The 27392-nt window shown below is 43.2% G+C and overlaps 1 protein-coding gene across 50 annotated transcripts in view; it reads left to right on the top strand.

Annotated features, from left to right (window-relative positions):
* The window catches only part of PTK2 (protein tyrosine kinase 2), a 356961-nt gene that overhangs the window by 317732 nt on the left and 11837 nt on the right, over positions 1 to 27392 (top strand). For 41 of the 50 annotated variants that reach the window (XM_073999553.1, XM_073999548.1, XM_073999543.1 and 38 more), the window contains 3 exons: positions 11887 to 11949; positions 22564 to 22603; positions 24018 to 24124. In XM_073999553.1, the coding sequence (XP_073855654.1) occupies positions 11887 to 11949; positions 22564 to 22603; positions 24018 to 24124 (210 nt within the window). The remainder of the gene's footprint in view (positions 1 to 11886; positions 11950 to 22563; positions 22604 to 24017; positions 24125 to 27392) is intronic. The other 9 variants (XM_073999554.1, XM_073999540.1, XM_073999539.1 and 6 more) reach the window with 1 other exon arrangement.

The raw sequence follows: 27392 nt of genomic DNA, 5'->3' as shown, positions 1-27392 counted from the left end.
TCCAGCCTGGGTGACAGAGCAAAACTCAAAAAAACAAAAATTAGCCAGGCATGGTGGTACACACCTGTAGTCCCAGCTATTCAGGAGGTTGAGGCATGAGAATTGCTTGAACCCAGGAAGAAGTGGTTGCAGTGAGCTGAGATTGTACCGCTGCACTCCAGCCTGGGTGACAGAGTAAGACTCTGGAAAAAAGGGGAAAAAAAATGTTATTATTTACTACCACTAATCTGAGTGAATTAATTTGGATATTATATCTATTCTAAGAACATATGTTCTCTAGCCCTACATTTCAAAACTATTTTTTGTCCAGATAGCCTCTTTTACCAGGCAGCATTGATTTGTATTTTTAAAGGTAGATGTTATAAATTCTCCGAGCTAGAGTTCTTGTATTTCAGTCCCATATACGACTGCATTTGGACAAAGGGTTTGCTACCAAATGTTGTGAAATGCTACTGCTGTTCTATTGCTCTGACAAAGAAGAACATCAGGAAGAGCAGAAGAGGACCCTGTGTATCACTAGGGGTATTGGGGGAGGCAGCAGAGTGTGGGTAGCATTTGAGCCAAGGCTTAAAGGAGAAATTGGAATTTTTAGGGCAGACAGGCTAGGGAAATACATTCCAGGAAGAGTGAAGAGTGTGGGTAATGACATGGGGTCAAAAGGCTATATTCCAGCCAGGCACAGTGAATAATCTCAGCTGCTCGACAGGTTGAGGCAGGGAGATCGCTTGAGTCTAGGAGTTTGAGAGTAGCCTGGGCTTAGCAAGACCCTGTGGCAAAAAAAAAAAAAAAAAAAAGCCCTAAAGGGAGGAGGATCAAGTACCCAGAATTCCTACAGTATATTATATAAAATATCTAATCTCTAACAAAAAATTATAAGACATACAAAGGAACAGAAATATATATGAATGATACACAAAAGAAAAAAAGACTGTTGTGGCTGGGCACAGTGATTCACGCCTGTAACTCCAGCACTTTGGGAGGCTGAGGCAGGTGGATCATCTGAGGTCAGGAGTTCAAGACTGGCCTGGCCGACATGGTGAAACCCCGTCTGTACTAAAAATACAAAATTGGCATGCCTATAATCCCGGCTACTTGGGAGGCTGAGGCAGGAGAATCGTTTGAACCCGGGAGGCAGAGGTTGCAGTAAGCCAAGATCATGCCACTGCACTCTAACCTGGGCAACAGAGCGAGACTCTGTTTAAAAAAAAAAAAAAATGCACACACACAAACTGTATTATAAGAACTTCCTGTATCTGGATGTGACCAAAGCAGAGCATGTTTGTGGGGAAATGGAAAATATTTCTTACTATGTGGTTTGGGTTTTGTTTTTACCTTAATAACCATGTAATTGGAGCATCTTCATTTGGTCCTAAACCTGTCTGTTGGGTAACTTCTGAGATAGCTTGCCTGGTGCTAAACTTGGAGGCCATGATGGCATCGAGGCAATTTCCCACTCAAGTACCTTTCCTTTTTTTTTTTTCCCCAAAACAGGGTCTCACACTGTCACCCAGGGTAGAGTGCAGTGCAGTGGCACAATCACGGCTCATTCCAACCTTGACCTCCTGGGCTTAATCTGTCCTCCCACCTCAGCCTCCCAAGTAGCTGGGACTACAGTCACGCACCACCACGCCCAGCTAATTTTTGTTTTTGGTAGAGTTTTATCATGTTAGCCAGGCTAGAACAAGCATCTTTCTTAATGCTCGTAAGTTGGTATTGTATTTTTATCTTTGCTTGTTTTCCTTACTAGACTGAGCACCTCATGAGTGCAGAGACCATGGACCATGTCTTCTTTTTGTGTCACCTCAAGGATGACACATTACCTACACCAGGGTTTCTCAGCCTGGGCATTGTTGACATTTGGGACTGGGTAATTCTTTGTTGTAGGAGACTGTCCTATGAATAGTAGGAGTTCTTAGCAACATCTCTGGCCTCTACCCACAAGGTGCCAGAGAACCTTACTGAGTGCCAAGCGTGAAGCTTGAATGAACTTACTGTATTATGATGTGCAGTCCTGCGTTCTCTCCCCCAACCCCCTGTACTCTCACACATGCTCACTCTCACCCTCTTTCTCTAATAAAACATAAGTTCCTTAATGGCAGCAGCTGTGACTTAACTGTCTTCATCCTGCTTCATTTTTCTCCTAATGTTTCTCATTGTGTGACAATGTCTCACTTGTTTTCCTGTCTCCTCCACTAAAGTGTAAGCATCACAAAAATGAGAACTTTATTTATTCAGCACTCTCCCCCAGCTCCTATAGTACCGTTTGTTCAGCAGTAATAAGGCTCAAGCAGTATTTATTAAGCGAATGAATGTACCGCCATACAGTGTTAAGCATCTAAATGTTAGAGGTCAAGAGGGAGGAAGGAAGAATCTGGGGCAGGAATCATAGCGTTTGTGTCACTATTTTTCATCTAAAAACAAGTAATGCATGAACCCTGGGGAAGTAGATATAATTATTTTACAAATGAATAAATTAAAATGTAATAGACATAAAAGTCATGGGGGACCTTTTAAAGTTCAGTTCCCCGGGACTAGAGAATTGCAGTGGATCTGGAAAGGCCAAGGACCTAGAGTGATAAGAAGCACCCCAGTTGATTTTTGAGACGTGGTCCCAAGGTCACTCTCTGATGTTAGGCCTGGTAGTGTTTTTTAAGATTTGAAGCAGATGTCATCTCAGAAAGATCACCTTAGGGTCGGGCACCGTGGCTCGTGCCTGTAGTCCCAGCACTTTGGGAGGCCAAGGCGGGTCGGGAGTTAGAGACCAACATGACCAAACCCCATCTGTACTAAAAATACAAAAATTAGCCAGGTGTGGTGGCGCTGTCCTGTAATCCCAGCTACTCAGGAGCCTGCAGCAGGAGAATTGCTTGAACCCAAGAGGCAGAGGTTGCAGTGAGCTGAGATTGTTCTACTACACTCCAGCCTGGGTGACAGAGTGAGACTCTGTCTCAAAAAAAAAAAAAAACCACTTTAGCCTTGCCTTGCTGACTGATGGCTCAGAGGGCAAGATAGGAAATGCAGAGATCCATTAGGAAGTTGAGTGGTCATTCAAATAAATGACAGCAGGATCTAAGCTGGAAGAGGCAAAGTGGGAAGGAGCAGAGAAAACAGACTTAAAAGGGACAAGATTGGTGAATTGGTATAGGAGGTCAAGAGGAAGGAAGAATCCAGGACAGAAATCATAGCATTAGTGTCACCAAAAGTAACATTGTGCTACAAAATGAAATAAAATTCAGAATGAGGAGTCCATGTCAGGGAAACATGATGATGCCAGGTTTGGACATTTGGGATATGCAAATGGGAATGCAGAGGAGGTGGCTGGATATCAGGCATAGAGCCCCCAGGAGGTGGTCTGGGCTAGAGATTCAGATTTTTAGACAGCCGCATGGAAAGCTTGGCAAACTGGGAATAACGCCTGATGCAGGTGTAGTGTGAGGACTACCCTGACCATCTGTCAGTTGGAAGGTAGTGTGTGTCGGATGTAGAAGCGCTTGTGACACTGTCGAGTGGTGATGGTGGCAGCTAGGTGTCTAGGTATGCACACACATGCTTTATGGTCCTTCATTTGGTGAAGGGACTCTAACAATGATAATTGTATCTCATTGTGGTCCTTTTTATGCTATGTATGTGTAAAAATTACTGTTGGTTTCCATGGTATCTGCTATTTACAAGCTTGATTCTGTGCGTTGGCCTTTGGCATGAGCTAGACCCAGAGCTATTGGTCTGTGTCCTTGTAGCCACCAGGCCAGACCACTGCACCTACTTTAAGGTTAATCAGGTCATTGTTGAAGCTGTGTGTCATAAGTCTTTCTGTCCTCTTAGGCCAAGGAAGCTTCCAGTACAGGGCTTCTCAAACTGCATGGAAGGGCCAGTTTGTATCTTTCTAAACCGTTGCAGACCAATACTCTTGTAAAATAAAATTTCAAAATCATTGACTAGAAAGACATAAAAATATAAGCCAGACTTTTTTGACGGCCCAAAAATTACTGTTTCAGATTGCTATAAAAATGTCTAAAGATGCTTACCGGGCCGGGCACGGTGGCTCACGCCTGTAATCCTAGCACTTAGGGAGGCCCAGGCGGGCGGATCACGAGGTCAGGAGATGGAGACCATTCTGGCTAACATGGTGAAACCCTGTCTCTACTAAAAAATACAAAAAATTAGCCAGGCATGGTGGCAGGCGCCTGTAGTCCCAGCTACTTGGGAGGCTGAGGCAGGAGAATGGCATGAACCCAGGAGACGGAGCTTGCAGTAAGATGAGATCACGCCACTGCACTCCAGCCTGGGTGACAGAGCGAGAGTCCGCCTTAAAAAAAAAAAAAAAAAAGATGCTTACCTGCTGTTTTCATCTTCATAAACTGGTTCATTCCCAGACCCACCCAGACCTACTGCTCTGGTCCTGCCATTTACTTCAGTAAGGTCAGCTCTGCACCGTGTTAGATAAGTTCTGTTCTTATTTAAAAAATTAACTTGCTTTAGTATTACCCAAATTTTAGATCAAAACCGATGTCTTTTGAATTCCTTCTGCTTTCAGAGATCACATCATCACATCATTTTTTATGGTTGCTACTGCTAGTCACATCTCTTACTTTTTGAGTACTTCAGTGGGTCAGGAGTCCCTCCTCTGGATCTCTGCATTATCTCAACAACTCTGCACAGAATGTGTTTTATCGTAGCAGCCCAGATGCTCTTGCTCAAGGTCAGGTGGCCCCACAGAAGATACTCTGTGCTATACCTAGCTCTCCTTTTTTTTTTTTTTTTAATTGAGACAAAGTCTCACTCTGTGGCCCTGACTGGAATGCAGTGGCACAATCCTAGTTCACTGCATCCCTAACCTCCTGGGCTCAAGTCATCCTCCTGCCTCAGCCTCCTTCCAGAGTAGCTGCGACTACAGGCATACGCCACCAAGCCTGGCTAATTTTGTTAGTTTTTTTTTAATAGAGATAGGGTCTCACTTTGTTGTCCGTGCTGGTCTCAAACTTCTGGGCTCAAGTGATTCTCCCACCGTGGCTTCACAAAATGTTGGGATTACAGGCATGAGTCACCACGGCTGGTCCCACACTCCCTTCTCTTGTTCCCACGTCAGATACTGTCCTTTCTGAAATAGTTCTGTGCCTGCAAATATACTCTGAAAGCTGTCTTACAAAGTGAGTGCCAGAGAGTGCTGGCAACCTTAGTTAGAACCTCAGTTGGTTGACAGAGCTTTCTTTCCTATTGGGCATTGCTTAAAAATAGAGTAACTTTGCAACTTGCTTCTTTTTATTACTGTGTGCACAATAATTTTCTAATGTGGTACTATGCTTAAAACAGGATTTTAATTTTAAATGAGAAAGCCCTGTCTATATAAAGCCTACTTTGTGTTTTGAGAAAGAAATATGTGAGCATTTTTCCCTCACATAGCAGATCCAGTCAGTCTGAATGAAAGATGAATGCCAAGACAGGGAACTAGAAAGCAGTGGCACAAGGCGGCTGTCTGTCTGAAGCCAGGCTGCTGTCCCTGCATGTGCTATGCAGCAGGGCCACAGCTCTCCTATTTTTGCCCTCATACCAGATTCCAGATTTGAAAGCAATACAGTATAGTGAAAAGAGAAAAGACTGAGCTATAAACCTTAAATTTGAAGTTTTCCAGAGCCATACCCACCCACATGAGAGTAGAGACTGTAGCTAAACGGAAGTGTTTTTTTGGTTTGTTTTTGTTTGTTTTGAGATGAAGTCTCGCTCTTGTCCCCCAGGCTGGAGTGTGATGGCGTGATCTTGGCACACTGCAACCTCCGCCTCCCGGGTTCAAGCAATTCTCCTGCCTCAGCCAGCCGAGTAGCTGGGACTACAGGTGTGCACCACCATGTCCAGCTAATTTTTGTATTTTGAGTAGAGACGGGGTTTCACCATGTTGGCCAGGCTGGTCTTGAACTCCTGACCTCAGGTGATCTGCCCACCTCAGCCTCCCATAGTGCTGGGATTACAGGCGTGAGGCACCGCACCTGGCTGAGAATTCATTCTTTCTGATTGACTGTCTCTGGCTGTATCGCTCTTCAGTTCCCAGTGGGCCCTCATCTTTCATTCAGGAGGCCATGTGTGCTGTATGAAAAAAAAAGCTCAAGTATTTATTTCATTCACAGAACACAAGTAGATTTGATTTTAAATGGATAAGCCTTTCTCATTTTAAAATTAAAATCCTGTCTTCAGGAAAATACCACATTAGGGAATTACACATTAAAGAAAGTCATTTCATGAAATTTATATAGAAATAAAAACAGATTAATTCATGTAAACACATGAAACATAATAGCTTACTCTATAGGCAAAAATATAAATGAGTTGCATTTTTTGTTTAAGTAAAACAGTAAATATTTCCTGCCTATAGAAGGTACTTACATCTGTTGACTGAGTGAAGCCCACCTCCACTGTTGAAGAGCTGTGTTACCCCAAGCAACTTAATCTTTCTAAGTCAAGTTCCTCGTCTATAACATATCTCATGTGCCTTGGATATTAATTGAAGCATTCCTTCAGCAAATAGTTACTACACATCTATGTGCACAATGCTGCCAGGCACTTCTTCAGTTCTGATAATGACTGATTGAGGTAGGTATTATTCTACCTATTTTACAGGTGAGGAACTGGGCCTAGACAGGTTATATGCCTTGTCCAAAGGGGCATGGACAATCAGTTCGCTAGAAAAATGCACAGAGCGTTCATTTCCTCCACCTGTTTGTCCCGTGTTCTACCAGGTAACAGAGATGCAGCGGTGAAGCAGACAGCTTCATAGCCTCTGTCTTCATGGAACTTTGCATCTCATAATAAGAAACAGAAATGTTCAACTATTTGGGGAAAGGGAGGAGGAGAGGAACAAGTCACAACAATATATTTGAGTATCTTCTTTATGAATTGGTTGAGAGTTCTAAGATGACAGCACAGTGGTGCTAGGGCGCAGTGAGAGAAATGCCATCACACATTACTGACGTAGATGAGAATCAGGACAGCCTTGAGCAATTTGGAAACTTATACCAAGATTTTTCAAATGTTCCAACTCTTTGACTTAGGAATTCCTTTCTTAGAAATCTGCTCCAGAGCCAGGCACAGTGGCCGAGACAGGAAGATCACTTGAGCACAGGAGTTTAAGACCAGCCCGGATAACATAGTGAGACGCCCCCCCATCTCTAAAAGAAAAAGGAAAAAAATCTGTCCCAGGGAAACAATCAGGGACTTAGTCAAAGATTTGTATACAAAGGTGTTCATCTACAACCTATTTATAAAGGATTTTGAAAATGACCCTAATGTCCAACAATAAAAGAACTGTTTATTTTAACTCTTATGTGGCACCAACTTAGTACTTTGCAAATGTTAACTCATTTCATCCTCCTAACAATCCTATGTGTTGGTTACAGTTACTGTTCCATTTTAGAGATGAAGAAATTGAGGCCCAGGTCACACAGCTTGTAAATACTGGAGCCTAATTTGAACCCAGGCCACCTGGTGCCACAGCCCACACCCTTTACTACCATTGTCTATTTTATGATGATAGTCATGCAGTGGAACATTGTGCAGCCTTAAGCATTGTTTTGTCAGCTTGCCCTGTGTAAATGTTATGTGAAGGCTGCAGAATCATATAATGTTCCATGTTTGTAAACATACATTTACACCACAGTATTAACTAATGATAATTACTTTTACATTTTAATTACTCCATAATAACTAATGACAATTATTTCCAAATGGTAAGGTTGAGTGATTTGTAATTTTTTCATCTATTTTCGCAGTATCTTAATTTTTCTACAGTAAGTGCATGTTTCGTTAGATTATTGACAAATGAGGGTATATACGATATTTTAAAATAACCAAAATCCTGTAACTATTAAATGACCACATCATAACTTGGGCCTGGTGGGTCTTTTGTTTTCTTAGACTGTAGCTCTAACTGGGCATGGTGGCATGCATTTATAGTCCCAGCTACTCCAGAAACTGAGGTGGATGATTGCTTGAGGCCAGGAGTTCGAGGCTGTAATGCACTATGATTGTGCCTGTGAATAGCCGCTGCACTCTGACCTGGGCAGCAGATCAAGGCCCTGTCTCTTAAAAATAGAAACTGTTGGCCGGGCATGGTGGCTCACATCTGTAATCCTAGCACTTTGGGAGGCCAAGGCGGGTGGATCATGAGGTCAGGTGATCGAGACCATCCTGGCTGACACGGTGAAACCCTGTCTCTACTAAAAATACAAAAAATTAGCCGGGCGTGGTGGCGGGCGCCTGTAGTCCCAGCTACTCGGGAGGCTGAGGCAGGAGAATGGCATGAACCTGGGAGGCGGAGCTTTCAGTGAGCTGAGATCGTGCCACTGCACTCCAGCCTGGGCGACAGAGGGAGACTCAAAAAAATGAATAAATAGGCCGGGCGCGGAGCCTCAAGCCTGTAATCCCGGCACTTTGGGAGGCCGAGACGGGTGGATCACGAGGTCAGGAGATCGAGACCATCCTGGCTAACACGGTGAAACCCTGTCTCTACTAAAAAATACAAAAAACTAGCCAGGCAAGGTGGGGGGCGCCTGTAGTCCCAGCTACTTGGGAGGCTGAGGCAGGAGAATGGTGTGAACCCGGGAGGCGGAGCTTGCAGTGAGCTGAGATCCGGCCACTGCACTCCAGGCTGGGCGACAGAACGAGACTCTGTCTCAAAAAATAAAATAAAATAAAATAAATAATAAAATAAAATAAAAATTGTTGTCCTTCCTGCTACAAGAGAGTCAAACCTAATCACCTCCACTCTCTGTTTAGAGCCCTTCAACAAAACCCCTAAGCAGACCCAGCTCCCAGCTTGTCCCTCAAGTAAATGGGCAAAAGAGGAAAGGATAGTTTCAGACATTTTAAGAGTTGCAAGAATGGTACAAAGAATTCTCACATTCCCTTTACCTGGAGTCTCCAGTTGTTAACATTTGACCTCATTTGCTTTGCATATTTGTACATACCATTTTTTCTGAACCATTTGGAAGTAAATACCAGATATCCTACTTTTTAAAATAGTTCAATGTGAATTTCCTAAAAGTAAGGATGTTCTCTTAAATAACCACAGCCGAGTTACCAATGTTGGGAAATTAGCAATAATACAATACTGTTAGCTAATCAACAGACTCTTCATGTTTTACCAGTTGTCCACAGAATGTCCTTTCTAGAAAAAAGTCGTGGATCGTGAGATGTATTTAGTTATCATATCTCTTGAGTTTCCTTTAAGCTTGAACAGTTCCTTGGTCTTCCCGAAATCTTTCCTGACCTTGATATTTACGTTGAGTAATGTTCTGTGAATTGTCAACCTGAAGTCTCGTCTTCTCAGGTACTTTTTCTCAAAGTCCATTGTGTTTTGGAATACTTTTCTTAAGTATATCTGGGATGTTTAGGCCCCAGAAAGCTGCCTCTTCATTCAGACAGTAGCAGAACCTCAACATTCCATGGAATAGAATCTGTGAGTTCTACTCCATGGAATAGGACCGCCCCAGCGAGTTCCCCTTCAGTTGCCAGTTGGAATCAATGGTTGAAATATTACGTGTGTTTGCCTGGTTTCCTTTCTGTCTATTCATGTCTATCTTACCTGTCAGAGAAGATTCTATGCTGGAAGTCAGGAACTACCTACCTCTCAGTTTTCTCTGGAGCTCTTTCACACCCAACCACAGCTGTCCACAACTAATGGGATAGGCCTCTCTGGTAAGACACAGCATACTTTCTGCCATAGTCGCCAACTGCATGCCTCTGGGTTTGACTTCCCCTGTGTGGGCATTAGTTATATATATCACATCTGCAGTAAGAATTCATTTTTTAAATTATTGTTCCTTGATATTATAGTACATATAAACACCGTACAATGTTTTAAGTTATGCTTGTCAGAGTTTGGAAATACTTATTCTAAACTTTTCTGGTTTACTTATTGACAGAGTTCTAACAGAGCGAAGTCTTGCTTAGTCACCCAGGGTGTAGTGCCATGGCACAATGGTAGCTCACTACAGCCTCAGACTCCTGGGCTGAAACCATCCCCCCACCTCAGCCTCTCCAGTAGCTGGGACTCAGGCACACACCATCATGCCCAGCTAATTTTTAAAATATTTTTCTTTGTAGAGATGAGTTCTCACTATGTCACCCAGGCAGGTCTTGATATCCTGGCCTCAAGGGGTCCTCCCACCTCAGCCTCCCAAATAGGTGAAATTGCAGGCACACACCACCACACCCAACACTGCATTTGAGGATTTAGATCATTTTCCACCTATATTTAGCTATTGTTTTTAAATGAATATTTTTACATTAAAGAGAACATCTTTTTTTTATATAGTAGCATAGAGGTTAATTCAGTCAACATTGATGTGTTGAGTGCGCACCAGCCGGAAACTGTGCCGGGCACTAGGGATATGGGGCTGATACACATGAGCTGTTTTGTAATTCTGTTGAATGAACAGGTAACAAGTAAGTTGTGACTTTTGCCCTCTTTGCTTACTCTCTGCTACTGCTGTCAAGTCTGTCTATTCTGTTTCAGGATGCCTCTGATTATTAGAATGTTTTTCCATAAGTGAGCCAAAGTCTGCCCTAAATTCAGGGACAACACGCAAGTTTCACCTTTTCCCACATGGAATCCCTGAGGACTGTTAACAACAATCAGCCAGAGCCCCCTTTTAGTGATTAGCCATCAGGAGCTCCTTTACCCACTTCCTGGTAGGAGCTGTTCTCAGACCTTAGCCAACTACCTGCAGGCACTGTGCCTGAGAGGGAAAGAAAGGGGGAAGGGAGGAAGAAGGCAAAGGACACTGCAGGGCCCCTGTCCTGGAAAGTCTGTTTACCTCTGAGCCATCAGAGGATCACTCTTATCTTAATGGTGGCTGTGTCCTTTACCAACTTCCTACTACACCCTGGCACCCACCACTGACCCCTGCTTTCATTAGAGATAGTTAAGACAGAGGCAGAAAGCCTAGGAGGAACTGGTACAATGAAAGGGGTTTGGGCTACAGCACTGGAATTGGAAAAGAAGGGAGAGGTGAAGCTTATGTCTCGATCCCCTACCCAACAAGTGGTTGCAGATGGTGTGCTCAGTGACAGGTTCAGGTGTGGGGAATAGGAGATACACAGACAAATAAGACATCAAGATGCTCCATCTCTAATGAGGGAAGTAATTGTGCATGATATGTGCCAATGTAGAGAGATATCTGTAAGGCACAGGCTAAGAAGCGACCAGCTCTGCTTGAATTAGGAAACATGCTGCCCAGAAAGGGTATCTGGCTGAGCCTTGAAGAGTAAACAGAAGTGTTCCAGGCAGAAGTATGTGGCCACTGTGGCTGAAGGCTCCACGGAACCCATGCTGCAGGGCACGGGGTTGTTTTCAACCCTGTTCCTTCACCACAAAGACATGTAGCCTACTTCGTTTATTCTGATACTGGTGAAATTTCTGTACTATTATTTACATGAAATCTAGATTTATCTGTTTGGTTGCTATATTCTAGATGCAGTGTGGGAAAGCAGTCTTGTAATTGAATTCATTTGCTGCTTTGGCAAGACAGCCAAATCCGTATGAGCCATATTCTGTCAGAAAGCCGCAAGTAATGCCTGGTATTTTTATCCTGGGGTTGCAGGTCTCAGTGAAGAAGAAAGCCTGCTGTGCTACTTGGAGTAGAAGTGAAGTGTAGGTTCTCCAGCACTGGGTGGGCCAGTGCAGGTGCCAGTCTGTAAGGTGTGCGTGTGTGGAGAGGAATGCGGTTCTTCCCAAGGCAGCCAGCCTTCATTCATCATCACTGGAATTCTTTTGAAATTGGGGAACTTTCCACTATGAGAACAATTGTGTTATAAAGGAAGGAATTTAATACAGAATCTGTCAATAATTTTCAAATCAAAAATGAAATTGTTTTGATTTTGTTTTAATTTCTTCAGAAACCTGATGTGAGACTCTCTCGAGGCAGTATTGACAGGGAGGATGGAAGTCTTCAGGGTCCGGTAAGCCTGAGTTTTCAGCAGGATTTGATTTCCAGTTCTCCTGTGCGTGGACCATCAATGTTTATGTCATAAGATTTCCAAATTGACTAATAGTTGTAATAGGGAACAGAATATTCTATAAATAAAGTTAACATTTTAAGATTCTGAAAATCTGTGATGTACAGCCTAGAATTTTTATTCAGATACAGAAGTTGTCTGCACTATTATTGATAAAGGCTTTTTCATTTAACTTTTATTTTCATTTCAGGGGTACATGTACAGATTTGTATATAAGTAGATCGCATGTTGCTGGTGCAAGGGCTTGGTATACAGATCATTTGGCACCCAGGTGATAAGCATAATACCTCATAGGTGGTGTTTTGATCCTCACCCTCCTCCCACCCTCCACCCTCAAGTAGGCCCCGGAGTCTGTTGTTCCCTTCATTGTGTCCATGTGTACTGAGTGTTTAGCTCCCATTTATAAATGAGAACGTGTGGTATTGGTTTTCTGTTCCTGTGTTAGTTCACTTAAGATAATGATAATTACCTCTAGCTCCACCCATGTTGCTGCAGATGAAATGATCTCATTCTTTTTGTGGCTACATAGTATTCCATAGTGTATACATACCACGTTTTCTTTATCCAGTCTATCATTGATGGATATTTAGGTTGATTCCGTGACCTTGTTATTGTGAACAGTACTGTGATGAATATAAGCATGCATGTGTCTTTATGGTAGAAAGATTTATATTCCTTTGGGTGTGTACCCAGTACAGAGATTGCTGGGTCAAATGCTACTTATGTTTCAAGTTCTGAGACATCGCCAAACTGCTTTCCACAGTGACTGAAGTAATTTACATTCCCACCAGCGGTGTCTAAGTGTTCCTGTTTCTCCACAACCTCGCAAATGTTAATTTTTTGACTTTTTAATAATAGACATTCTGACTGGCGTCAGATGGCATCTCATTGTGGTTTTGATTTGCATTTCTCTAACGATTAGTGATATTGGGCATTTTTTCATATGCTTGTTGGCCATGTTTATGTCGTCTTTTGAAAAGTGTGTGTTCATGTCCTTTGCCCACTTTTTAATGGGGTTGTTTGGTTTTCTTGTTAATTTGCTTTAAGTTCCTTATAGATGCTTGATGTTAGACCTTTGTCAGATGCATAGCTTGCAAATATTTTCTCCCATTCTGTGGGTTGTTTATTCTGTTGATAGTTCCTTTTGCTGTAAAGAGGCTCTTTAGTTTAATTAGGTCCTATTTGTAATTTTTTGTTTGTTATGATTGCTTTTGCTGTCCTCATCATGAAATCTTTGCAAGGGCCTATGTCCAGAATGGTATTTCCTAGGTTTTCTTCGAGGGTTTTTATAGTTTTAGGTTTTACATTTAAGTCTTTAATTCATCTTGAGTTGATTTTTGTATATGGTGTAAGGAAGGGACCCAGTTTTATTCTTTGGCATATGGCTAGCTTCTTGTCCCAGCACCATTTATTGAATAGGGAGTCCTTTCCCCATTGCTTGTCTTTGCCAGCATTGTCAAGGATCAGATGGTTGTAGGTATGAAGCTTTATTTCTAGGCTATTTTGTTCTGTTGGTCTGTATGTCTGTTTTTGTACCAGAACTATGATGTTTTGATTACTATAGCCTTGTAGTATAGTTTGAAGTCATGTAATGTAATGTGATGTCTTCAGCTTTGTTCTTTTTGCTTAGGATTGCTTTGGCTCTTCAGGCTTTTTTTTTTTTTTTTTTTTTTTTTTTTTTTGGTTCCATATGAATTTTAGAATAGCTTTTTCTAATTCTGTAAAGCATGTCATTGGTAGTTTGATAGGCACAACATTGAATCTGTAAAGCACTTTAGGCGGTATGACCATTATAATGGTATCTATTCTTCCTATCCATGAGCATGGATTGTTTTTCCATTTGTTTGTGTCATGTCTGATTTCTTTCAGCAGTGTTTTTAATTCTTTATTGTAGAGATCTTTCACCTCCCTGGTTAGCTATATTCCTGGGTATTTTGTGTGTGTGGCTGTTGTAAATGGGATTGCATTCTTGATTTAGCACTCAACTGATGTTGTTGGTGTAGAGAAATGCTACTGATTTTTGTACATTGATTTTGTACCCTGAAACTTTGCTGAAGTTGTTTATCACAGGGGTCCCCATCTTCCTGGGTCACAGACCGGTATTGGTCCATATTCTGTTAGGAATTGGGCCACACAGCAGGAGGTGAGTGGTGGGCTAGCCAGCATTAATGCCTGAGCTCTTCCTCCTGTCAGGTTAGTGACAGCATTAGATTCTTATGGGCATGTGAACCCAATTGTGAACTGCGCTTGCGAGAGATCTAGATTGCACACTCCTTATGAGACTCTAATGCCTGATGATCTGAGATGGAACAGTTTCATCCCAAAACCATCCCCCACCCCATCCCCTGAATCCGTGGAAAAATTGTCTTCCACGAAACCTGTCCCTGGTGCCGAAATGATGGGGGACTGCTGGTTTATCAGATCTAAGAGCTTTTGGGCCAAGACTATGGAGTTTTCTGTATATAAAATCATATCATCTGCACACACAGAAGTTTGACCTCTTCTTTTCCTATTTGGATCCCTTTTATTTCTTTGTCTTGCCTGATTGCTCTGCCTAGGACTTCCGGTACTAATGTTGAATAGATATGATGAGAGTGGGCATCCTGGTCTTATTTCAGTTCTCCAGGGGAATGCTTCCAGCCTTTGCCCATTCATTCAATAAGATGTTGGCTGTGAGTTTGTCGTAGATGGCTGTTATTATTTTGAGTTATGTTGGGTTATGTTCCTTCATTACCTAGTTTTTTGAGGGTTTTTAACATAAAATGAGGTTGAATTTTATTGGAAGCTTTTTTTTTTTGCATCTATTGAAATAATCCTGTGGTTTTTGTTTTTAGTTCTGTTTATGTGATGAATCACGTTTAATTGATTTTCGTATGTTGAACCAACCTTGCATCCCAGGGGTAAAGCCTACTTGTTTGTGGTGAATTAGCTTTTTGTTGTGCTGCTGCTGGATTCGTTTTGCCAGTATTATGTTGAGGAATTTTGTATCTATGTTCATCAGGGATATTGGCCTGAAATTTTCTTTTTTTGTTGTTTCTGCCAGGTTTGGAACTCAAAATGATACTGGCCTCCTAGAATGAGTTAGAGAGGAGTACCTCCTCCTCAATTTTTTGGAATGGTTTTAGTGAGAGTGCTACTAGCTCATCTTTGTACATCTGTTAGAATTCAACTGTGAAACTGTCTGGTCCTGGGCTTTTGGTGGTTGGTAGGCTGTCTATTACTGATTCAATTTCAGAGCTCATTATTCGTCTGTTCAAGGATTTGATTTCTTCCTGGCTCAGTCTTAGGAATGTGTATGTGTCCAGGAATTCATCCATATCTTCTACATTTTCTAGTTTATGTGCATAGAGGTGTTCATAATGTTCTATGATAGTTATATGTATTTTTCTGTGGGGTTGGTGGTAATGTCCCCTTTGTCATTTCTGATTGTATTTATTTGGATCTTCTCTCTTTTTTTAATTAGTCTAGCTAGTGGTCTGTCATTCTTATATATTCATTCAAATGACCAATTTCTGGTTTCATTTATCTTTTGTATGTTTTTTCATGTCTCAGTTTCATTTAGTTCAGCTCTGATTTTGGGTATTTCTTGTTTTCTGCTAGCTTTGGGGTTGTTTTGCTCTTGTTTTTCTAGTTCCTCAAGGTGCAATGTCAGGTTATTAATTTGAGATCTTTCTAACTTTTTGGTGTAGATGTTTAGCACGATAAACCTTCCTCTTAACACTGCCTTAGCTTTGTTCAAGAGATTCTAGTATGTTGTATCTTTGTACTTATTAGTTTCAAAGAATTGCTTGATTTCTGCCTTACCCGGAAGTCATTCAGGAGCAGGTTATTTAATTTCCATGTAATCAAATGGTTTTGAACAATCTTCTTAGTACTGATTTCTATTTTTATTGTGCTGTGGTCCTAGAGTGTGGTTGGTGTGATTTTGAGTTTGTTTTTAATTTGCTATACAGTTGTTTTTTTTGGTTTTTTTTTTGTTTTTTTTTGTTTTTTTTTTTCGAGACGGAGTCTCGCTCTGTCGCCCAGGCTGGAGTGCAGTGGCCGGATCTCAGCTCACTGCAAGCTCCGCCTCCCGGGTTCACGCCATTCTCCTGCCTCAGCCTCCCGAGTAGCTGGGACTACAGGCGCCCACAACCGCGCCCGGCTAATTTTTTGTATTTTTTTTTTAGTAGAGACGGGGTTTCACCGTGGTCTCGATCTCCTGACCTTGTGATCCGCCCGCCTCGGCCTCCCAAAGTGCTGGGATTACAGGCGTGAGCCACCGCGCCCGGCCTACAGTTGTTTTATAACCAATTGTGTGGTTTATTTTAGAGTATGTATCATGTGCAGATGAGAAGAATGCGTATTCTGTTGTTTAATCATCAGGGACGTTAGCCTAAAGTGTTCTTCTTTTGTTGTTTCTGCCAGGTTTGGGACTCAGAATGATTCTGGCCTCCTAGAATGAGTTAGAGAGGAGCACCTTTTAGTAATAAGCCAGACTCTCTGTGACCTAAAGAAATATGTACGTCATTTCTCAGCCTTTTGGCTAAGATCGAGTGAAGAAATATATACACATATTAGCTGTTGTTAACACAAGCTGTCATTTGCTAAATTTCTTGTTGTTTTCGTTTTTGTTTTGAGACGGAGTCTCGCTCTGTCACCCAGAGCTGGAGTGCAGTAGGGTGGTCTTGACTCACCATAACCTCCGACTCCCAGGTTCAAGTGATTCTTGTACCTCAGCCTCCCGAGTAGCTGGAACTACAGGCATGCACCACCACGCCCAGCTAATTTTTGAATTTTTAGTAGAGACAGGGTTTCACAATGTTGGCCAGCTGTTCTCAAACTCCTGACTTCAAGTGATCCACCTGGCCCATTTGCTAAATTTTTATACTCTTACTATATGGTTATAAAAGTCTCCGGAGTCACAGAAAACTTGTTCAAGCAAGATTTTTTTTCTTCTGGATGTTGCAGGGGGAGAATGCCTGAAATTCTCTTTAAAGAGCTAGCTTATGATTATTCCAATTATATTTAACCTAGTCTTCTTAACCTTACTAATTTGAACAAACCAACGCCAAATTTCCATCAGCAAATGTCTAAGTTAAATGCAGATTTCCTTAAACATTTGCTGTGCCTGTGAGGTAGCAGAGTTATGGAGTTAAAGTTTTACCCTAATAAGGGTGAAACTACTGAGTTGACTTCTAGTCACATGTGTGTGTATGCAACTGTCAACACTTACCTTAACATCTTGCAAACATTTTTTCTATATAAAATAGCACCCAGTCGGGCGCACTGGCCGACATTCTTTAGTTCATGAGCAAGGAGGTTTCATTATCAGCCATTTAACATTCCCGTACACTGAGCTCCTTCCTTGTGTTGAAGAGACAGATGCATAACAAGCAGTTGGTCTTGGTGTGAAAATAAGTCCTATTCAAGATACTAGCTATTTAGAACATTGCTAATAGGAAATTTGTTAGATAAGGAAAATTCTTTGTGTTCCAGTGTGTGGCCCATAGAAGGTACTCAGAAAAAAATGTGAATTTGTTAATTAATCAAACCTGGATAGAAGGATTATGCAGAAATGCTTTATTAATAAGAACTTGTGGCCAGGAGCAATGGCTCACGCCTGTAATCCCAGCACTTTGGAAGGCCGAGGCAGGTGGATCACCTGAGGTCAGGAGTTCGAGACCAGCCTGACCAACATGGTGAAACCCCATCTCTACTAAAAATACAAAAAAATTATTCAGGCTTGGTAGCAGGTACCTGTAATCTCAGCTACTCAGAAGACTGCGGCAGGAGAATCGCTTGAACCCGGGAGGCGTAGGTTGCAGTGAGCCAAGATTGTGCCATTGCACTCCAGCCTGAGCCAGAAGAGCAAAACTCTGTCTTTAAAAAAGAAAAAAAGAACTTCTAAGACAATCAGATGACACACGATGGGCCCACCTAAGATCTCAGTTTGCTTTGTGCCAGGTGGAGGTAATAGTAAGAGTGCTTAGTGCTAACTGACGACCTGGCTTAGTACTGCGAGGTGCTGTGTCGCATCACTCTTGACACATCGGGTACTGTCGTCATCCACATTTCACAAATGAGTAGACCAGGACTCAAAGAAAACTTGCCTAAGTGCCCCCATTTATGCACATATAGCCAGCCTTTCTCAACAGACTTCACTGACTGCCTTCCTGGGGACTGTTAACATGCTATGACCATTTCTGGTTTTTTTCCCCTTTTGTGCTTTCCTAAAGATGATAATTTGGTTTTGGCCCTATTTGTGAAATGCTCCAGCTTTTAACACTTTTAGAAATGTGCCACGGCTTCAGGGAGAACCCTTTGACTAGAAAGCCATGTAGACTGTAAATGGATGTGAACTAGTTAGTAAACATTAATAACTGACTAGTGGAAAATTGATCCCATCAGTGTGCATAAAAAGTAAAAATTTATTTAGACTTTAACACACAGGTTGACAGCATGTTCATTTTGTGATGACAGCCTAGTTGTCTTATTAGGTAAGTGTTATTAGCCTCAGTTTACAAATGGAAAAACCAAAGCCCCTAGCAGCTCTGCAACTTTTCCAAAGTAAACAGCTGGGTCCACACAGAACCTTGCACGAGGCCTAGCTCCACACACTCATCCTGTCAGACTTCTGAAGCAGGGTCTCTCCTTTACTGTACCTGAGTACCCGAGCAGGTTGTACGTGATCACACATCGGCTAGATTACTCCAGGATGTTCTGAGAATAGGATTTTCTAGTTCCTCAAACTTTCTTGTTACCCAAGTATCAACCAGAAAGTTCTTTGTATTTTTAAACCTTTTAAAATGAGCATGGGGCCAGATGCGGTAGCTCACACCTATAATCACAATACTTTGGGAGGCCGAGGCGAGCAGACCACCTGAGGTCAGGAGTTCAAGACCAGCCTGGCCCACATAGTGAAGCCCTGTCTCTACTAAAAATACAAAAAATTAGCCATGCATGGTGGCACACACCTATAATCCCAGCTACTTGGGAGGCTGAGGCAGGAGAATCACTTGAACCTGGGAGGCAGAGGTTGCAGTGAGCCAAGATTGTACCACTGCACTCCAGCCTGGGCAACAGAGCAAGACTCTAGCTCAAACAAATAAACAAAAATCATGGAGAGCACTCAGCTGGCCGTGAGCTTGCTGGCTGGGGACAGGCGGCACATAAATTTAAAATTTTTTTAAATTTAAAAGGGCATGGGTTTTATTGCCTGAAGCAGTGAGTACAACACAGCCAATAGACACTATCTGTTGTTAAGTATTGACCCGTTTCCACCATTCCCTGCCCTCACGCCTCTCTATCTACCCTGACCACCTCGCTGTTCATCACACATTCGATGTGCCCTACTGGGACTCCTCTGTCTCCAAGCTACTCTTCTCCCAGGTTGCTACAAGTGTTCCCTTTCAGGGATCACTTTCTTAGAAGGCCTGACCTTCCTACTTAAAACTGCAGCTTTGGTCTGGGGTAGTGGCTCAGGCCTGTAATCCCAGTACTTGGGGAGGCCAAGGTGGGTGGATCGCTTGAGCTCAAGAGCTTGAGACCAGCCTGGGTAACATGGCAAAACTTTGTCTCTACAAAAAATATAAAAACTAGCCAGGTGTGGTGGCGTGCACCTGTGGTCCCAGCTGTCAGCTACTCAAGAGGCTGAGGCAGGAGGATCACTTGAGCTCAGGAAGTTGAGTCTGCAGTGAACTGAGATCACAGCACTGCAACCTAGGTGACAGAGTAATACCCTGTCTCAGAAAAACAAAAGGGCCAGGAGCAGTGGCTCACGCCCGTAATCTCAACACTTTGGGAGGCCCAGGTGGGCGGATCACTTGAGCTCAGGAGTTCAAGACCAGCCTGGCCAACATGGTGAAACCCCATTTTTACCAAAAATGCAAAAAATTAGCCAGGCATTATGGTGGGCGTTTGTAATCCCAGCTACTTGGGAGGCTAAGGCAGGAGAATCACTTGAACCTGGGAGGCAGAGGTTGCAGTGAGCCAAGATTGTGCCACTGCACTCCAGCCTGGGCGACAGTAAGACTCCGTCACTCACTCAGTCAATCAGTAAATAAATACCAAAAAACTTGTAGCTCCTCTCCTTCTATCCCAGCCATCTCCTTTCTTTGTGGGATACAGCTTCTCCTAACAGAACACAGAATATACTAATAGATATTCATTGTTTATTATCTGTCTCCCTCCACTGCATTGTTAGCTGTTTGCTTCCCAGGCAGGATCTTTGTTTTATACCTCGAACAGTGCCTCGAACAAAGCAGGTGTTCAATAACTGTTCATTGAACAAGTGAATGATATGAAAATGATCTGTAAAGGAGAAAGTGCTACACAAAAATAAGTTGATATGGTATCATTCTTCATACCTTCAGGCTCCGAGACTTTTTCCAAGTCTTTAAAATCAGAGGTGTTAAATGACATGTTGAAAACAACTTGATCGTGTGAGGGAGGAACAATTTTAATTTTGTGTGCTATTTTTATAGCCCTTGTATTGTGAAGAAGTGGATCTCTTTTCAGTAGAAAGTAAAGCACCTTGAGTTAGATCTATTAGCCAGTTCATTATTCTAAAGTAAGCGAGAAAAGTCTTTCTTTTCAGAAGTAGAACATAATTCCAAAAAGATTTCTTTCCAGGTAGTTAGCCTCAGAAAGACTATTTCAAGTGCAGTTTCAGGTATGACAACTTGAAGGAGAACTGGTGTTAAGTGAAACTTTATCGTGTGCCTGGAACAGAAGTTCTGGGCTGTGGTTTGGCTTCCCTGGCTTGGCCTGGAACTGATGGAGGTATAGCAACAGGTCCTGACACACACAGTGCTTTGGGGATGATGACAGTGTAGGCTCATGGGAATCTACACACCCAGTGCTACCAAGCCCCTTTCCATCATTGTTCTGGTTGTACCCGTTTTTGTGATAAGCATAGTTGGGAGGCCAGGCAGGAGAAGATGCAGACACTGGGAAGTCCTGGGATTTTAAACCCTATAGAGGTAAACTGGAGACATCCATATAAGAACATTTCAAAATTTTTTTATTTGTATAAATTTAAGGGGTATAAATGCAGTTTTTTGTCATGGATATATTGCATAGTGGTGAAGTCTGGGCTTTTTGTATAACCATCACCCAAATAGTGTACATTATACCCATTAAGTAATTTCTCTTTTTTTTTTTTTTTTTTTTTTGAGATGGAGTCTCCCTCTGTTGCCCAGGCTGGAGTACACTGGCGCAATCTCGGCTCACTGCAACTTCCACCCCCCCAAGGTTCAAGCAATTCTCCTGCCTCAGCCTCCCAAGTAGCTAGGATTACAGGCATATCACCATGCTGCCCGAATTTTTTTTTGTTTTTGTTTTTGTTTTAGTAGAGACGGGGTTTCACCATGTTAGCCAGGATGGTCTCGATCTCCTGACCTCATGATCCGTCCGCCTCGGCCTCCCAAAGTGCTGGGATTATAGGCATGAGCCACCGCGCCTGGCCCCATTAAGTAATGTCTTAACGCTGTCCCCCCCTGCCCACAACTCTTCCAAGTCCCCAGTGACTATTCCACATTCTTAGGTACATGTGTACGCAGTATTTAGCTCCCACTTATGAGAACATGCCTGATTTGATTTTCTGTTTGTAAGTTGTTTCACCTAAGATAATGGCCTACACATTACTGCATCCATCCCCACTGCTGCAAAAGACAGGAATTTATTTATTTATTTACTTATTTTGAGACAGAGTCTTGCTCTGTTGCCCAGGCTGGAGTGCAGTGGCGTGATCTCAGCTCACTGCAACCTCTGCCTCCTGGGTTCAAGCAATTCTCCTGCCTCAGCCTCCCAGGTAACTGAGATTACACGCATGTACCACCATGCCCAGCTAATTTTTGTGTTTTTAATAGAGACAGGGTTTTGCCATGTCATCCAGGCTGGTCTTGAACTCCTGACCTAAGGTTATTGCCTGTTTTGACCTCCCAAAGTGCTGGGATTACAGGCATGAGCCACTGTGCCGAGCCAATTGTATTCTTTTTTATGGCTAAATAGTATTCTATTGTATACATATACCACATTTTTTTTTATCCAGACATTCATTGATGGATACTTAGGTTGATTCCATATCTTGGATATTGGGAGTGGTGCAGTGATAAATATAGCAGTGCAGGTATCTTTTTGATACAATGATTTGTTTTCCTTTGGCGTATACGCAGTCATGGGATTGCTGGATCGAATAGTAGTTCTATTTTGAGTTACTTGATAAGTAGTTCTATTTTGAGTTCTTCCAGTTCATTTTCCATAGAATTTGCACTAATTTACATTCTCAGCCGTGTAAGAACATTTTAAATGGGTTATGACCACCGTATTTGTGGTTCCAGAGTGTCCCATGCTTGCTTCTCTCACAGCCCTTTCCACACATCCTATTGGCATCATTTGCTTATTTGCCTGATCCCCCACCCCAACTGAGATCTTATGCAGCACCCTGTCTTGTTCATTTTGATACCCCAGAATCTAGCCTAGAAGTTCAAGGAGGTAGATAGACAGGGTGGGAGAGAAAGGTCATTACCCAATTGTATATACCAGTGCATTGACTGAACTTTTCTTTTCCCACAGATTGGAAACCAACATATATATCAGCCTGTGGGTAAACCAGGTAAAGAAGAAAAGAATTGGGCGGAAAGAAGTTAGTTTAATTTGATGAAAGCAGGTTTTGAATGTATATGGTGTCGTAGCTTTGGAATACCCTCATGATTAATTTTGCCTCTACAGACCACAGCAAGTACGATGTTTACCACATTCAGCTCATTACTAGAGTATTGGGAAAAAGAATTTGTTGGTATAATGCATCAGAAATACCTCCTTAGGGTTGCAGTGAGCCGAGCTCATGCCACTGCACTCCAGCCTGGGTGACAGAGCAACACTTGGTCTCAAAAAAAAGAAAAAAGAAAAGAAATGCCTCCTTAGAATGCAAGATTAGAGTATTTTGTAAGAACAGCAGTAGGCATTTATTTAGGAGTGGTTTCTTTCTCTTTCCTTTTTTTTTTTTTTTTTTTTTTTTTTTTGGGAGACAGAGTCTTACTCTGTCACCCAGGCTGCAGTATGGTGGCGGGTACAATCTCAGCTCACTGCAACCTCCACCTCCTGGGTTCAAGCAATTCTCCTGCCTCAGCCTCCCAAGTAGCTGAGGTGTGGTGCACACCACCATGCCTGGCTAAATTTTCTTTTCTTTTCTTTTCTTTTTTTTTTTTTTTTTTTTTTTTTAATTTTAGTAGAGATGGGGTTTCACTGTGTTGCCCAGGCTGGTCTTGAACTCCTGAGGTCAGGCATCCGACCACCTCAGCCTCCCAAAGTACTAGGATTACAGATGTGAGCCACAGTGCCCAACCTTCTTTCTCTGTTTTTTATTTATTTATTTATTTTTTTTTTTTTTTTTTTGAGACAGAGTCTGGCTTTGTCGCCCAGGCTGGAGTGCAGTGGCCGGATCTCAGCTCACTGCAAGCTCCGCCTCCTGGGTTTTCGCCATTCTCCTGCCTCAGCCTCCCGAGTAGCTGGGACTACAGGCGTCTGCCACCTCGCCCGGCTAGTTTTTTGTATTTTTTAGTAGAGATGGGGTTTCACCATGTTAGCCAGGATGGTCTTGATCTCCTGACCTCGTGATCCGCCTGTCTCGGCCTCCCAAAGTGCTGGGATTACAGGCTTGAGCCACCGCGCCCGGCCTGTTTTTTATTTTTTTGAGACAGAGTTTTGCTCTTGTTGCCTAGGCTGGAGTGCAGTGGTGCTATGTTGGCTCACCGCAACCTCCACCTCCCAGGTTCAAGTGATTCTCCTGCCTCAGCCTCCTGAATAGCTGGGATTACAGGCATGCACCACCACACCTGGCTAATTTTGTATTTTTACTAGAGACGGGGTTTCTCCGTGTTGGTCAGGCTGATCTCAAACTCCCGACCTCAGGTGATCTGCCCGCTTCGGCCTCTCAAAGTGCTGAGATTACAGGCGTGAGCCACTGCCCCCAGCAGTTACTCTTTCTTAACACACATGACTTAATGGCAATTGTTCTCTCTCACCAGATCCTGCAGCTCCACCAAAGAAACCGCCTCGCCCTGGAGCTCCCGGTCACCTGGGAAGCCTTGCCAGCCTCAGCAGCCCTGCTGACAGCTACAACGAGGGTGTCAAGGTGGGCATCTGAGCCTGTGCAGCACCTTCTGCTTGCAGGATTTGTAGTGTCCCCTAGTTTTCAGTTGACGGTGTTCATGTCATAGAATGGAGTTGGTGCTGAAAATAGAACAGTGCAGAGTGGAACTGCAGTGAGACCCAGTACTCAATTGGTCTGGTTCTGAACCCCTCTGAGAGTCAGGGAAAAGCTTTATGCAAATATTTTCTTTTCCATTTTCCTCTCAGTGTAATAGATTTTAGGAACTCAGTCAGATTCTGATTTTCTACATACATCTTCCTCTAATCAGACAGAATGTTTTCTTTAGGGTAAAGTGCCGAGATTGTTTCTGGTTTTAAAAATTAATTAAACCAGGATGCTTGGGGTAAGTGAGGACTTTCGTAGGCTCCAAGTTTGTAAGTGTGGCTTCATGGAAGACTTATTTATTTTCCATTTAGAGTTAGAATTGGATTTGTAAAAGCAGTGTATGCTGAGTAGAGCCATCCTCAAACCAAGGGGAGTGTTTGACTCACGCACAAACAACCATAAGCTTCTGAGTTTGGCAGTCAGAAGTCAGGTGCAGCCTGCCCCAAGGGGTGCCAGCTGGGGCTGTTGGTGCCTGTGACTCTCCTGGGTCCCCACCAGCCCTCACCGAGTGCTGGAGCCATTAGAGCAGCAGCCCTCCTCCCTGAGAGATCTGACGGAGGAGGCTCTTCTTTTCTAACCTGGGTCCTGTAAGGAGATGGGATCTTCTTACTTTCCACTTAAGATAACAAATTACCTCTCAAAACAGACCCTATTCCTCAATTCTTATATACCTTTTATTCACATTTTAATATCTCTAAAATTGGGATGGTGTTTTGGTTTAATTGGCAGGATTTTTTTTTTCTTTCTTAGTGGTTCATTAAAAAATGTTGCATCTTGGGCTGGGCACAGTGGCTCACGCCTGTAATCCCAGCATTTTGGGAGGCCAAGACAGGTGGCAGATCACGAGGTCAGGAGTTCGAGACCAGCCTGGCCAACATGGTGAAACCCCGTCTCTACTAAAAATACAAAAAAATTAGCTGGGTGTGGTGGCGCATGCCTGTAATCCCAGCTACTCAGGTGGCTGAGGCAGGAGAATCACTTGAACCCAGGAGGCGGAGGTTACAGTAAGCCGAGATCATGCCATTGCACTCCAGCCTGGGCGACAGAGCAAGACTCCGTCTCGAGGTTAAAAAAAAAAAAAAAAAAGCCGGGCGCGGTGGCTCAAGCCTGTAATCCCAGCACTTTGGGAGACCGAGACGGGCGGATCACGAGGTCAGGAGATCGAGACCATCCTGGCTGACACAGTGAAACCCCGTCTCTACTAAAAAAATACAAAAAAACTAGCCGGGCGAGGTGGCGGGCGCCTGTAGTCCCAGCTACTCGGGAGGCTGAGGCAGGAGAATGGCGTGAACCCGGGAGGCGGAGCTTGCAGTGAGCCAAGATCACGCCACTGCACTCCAGCCTGGGCGGCAGAGCAAGACTCTGTCTCAAAAAAAAAAAAAAAAAATGCATCTTATAGTGGAAGACATCTTAAAATCTGAAAAATATCACATCAGGTTAAGATAAACTTTGCTTTACCAGTAACCACCGTTTATTGAATGGCTTCCCTTCACCAAGTTCTGTGGCAGTCCTTTTTCATGTATTATCAGTTCTCATGTCAACCTCACAGGATTGGTAGTGGTATCATTTCTCAAATGACCAAGGCTCACAGAGATTAAGCAGTTTGTTCAAGGTTACACAGCCTCCACATAGCTGAGCTGTGCTTGGCCGCAGGCTTGGCTGAGCACGTACTTGACTCAAAGGCACTGGCCTCCAAAGCTAAGCTTAGTTAGATGTGGATACATTGTTGTCTTCTCAGAGTCATCAGAAAGTTAGTCCAGGGTAAGAGAAAATGTCATCTCCAGGCCCAGAGTGATAGCCTGCAGCTTAGAGGGCACACGTTTGCCAGTGTTCATTGAGGAGGTGACCAGAGGGTGAATGGGCAGCCACTGGCACAAACTAGCCTGCTCTCTGTGGCCATAGTGAAAGTACCAGCTGGGCTAGGGATGCCTCTGCCCTTAGGGTTGGTGCTCAGAGTTCATGCCAGGGGCTTGTAAGTACCTGGGAATCAGGAACTTCCCCAGTTCACCAGGCCTCCAATCCCTAGGATGCCTCCTGACAGTTCTGTTAAAGACACACAGTCTTCTCCAGGGAAAATTGAGGAAGGACACACCCTTCCCAATATTGGCTTCTTTCAGTAAATTTCAAAAAAGGTGCCAGACATGATGGCAGACCCGTATAGTCCCAACTACTCGGGAGGCTGAGGAAGGAGGATCACTTCAGCCCAGGAGTTTGAATCTGGCATGCGCAGCATAGTGAGACTCTATCTCTTTAAAAAAAGAAAAGGGGACAAAATGAGATTAATGAATTACTTCTTATTTTCATAAGCCAAAAGAACAGACTTTCAAAATGGCTTGTATTACAATGAAAAACCAACTTTAGAGGTAGATCAGGTACCACCTTAGAATTCTGACATATGCTTATGTTTCATAGCTGGAATAACATAATGAATATAATTAGGAATACCCTTAATGTAGGGTATGAAGCAAATTGAAATCTTGAAAATAATGTGTACTTAAAATATATTAAGTAAAGATTTCCCCCCCTCCCCCCCCCACCGAGACAGAGTCTTGCTTTGTCACCCAGGCTAGAGTGCAGTGGTGCAATCTCGGCTCACTGCAAGCTCCACCTCCCAGGTTCACGCCATTCTCCTGCCTCAGCCTCCCAAGTAGCTGGGACTACAGGCACCCACCACCACGCCCGGCTAATTTTTTTTTTTTTTTTTTTTTTTGTATTTTTAGTAGAGACAGGGTTTCACCGTGTTAGCCAGGATGGTCTCGATCTCCTGACCTTGTGATCTGCCCGCCTCGGCCTCCCAAAGTGCTGGGATTACAGGCGTGAGCCACCGCACCCGGCCTAAGTAGATTTTTAAACAATGTGAAATATACACCTGTTTCTTCATTGTCTGCTTGGTAGAGGTCATTGAATCCATCCTAAAAGAACAGTCATGGTAGTGCATGCACACTGGCCAGGCTGGGCCTGATATCTTTAAATGCAGCCCCAAGTCAGGAATCTTTATGATAGCGTTATGGCTAGATGATGAAGTGGATCTCACGGATATTGGGGGGCTGGGCTCAGGAATTGAGGCTGCTTTAGTTTCTCCTGAATCTCTGAGAATTCAGATGGGCAGTTTTCAGTAATTAAAACCATATGTCCTCCTCCTCCT

This window comes from Macaca fascicularis, chromosome 8 (genome assembly GCF_037993035.2).
Source record: "Macaca fascicularis isolate 582-1 chromosome 8, T2T-MFA8v1.1".
Classification (NCBI taxonomy): Eukaryota; Metazoa; Chordata; class Mammalia; order Primates; family Cercopithecidae; genus Macaca; species Macaca fascicularis.
Note: the sequence above shows the minus strand (reverse complement) of the source record. Positions and strands in the feature narration are given on the sequence as shown.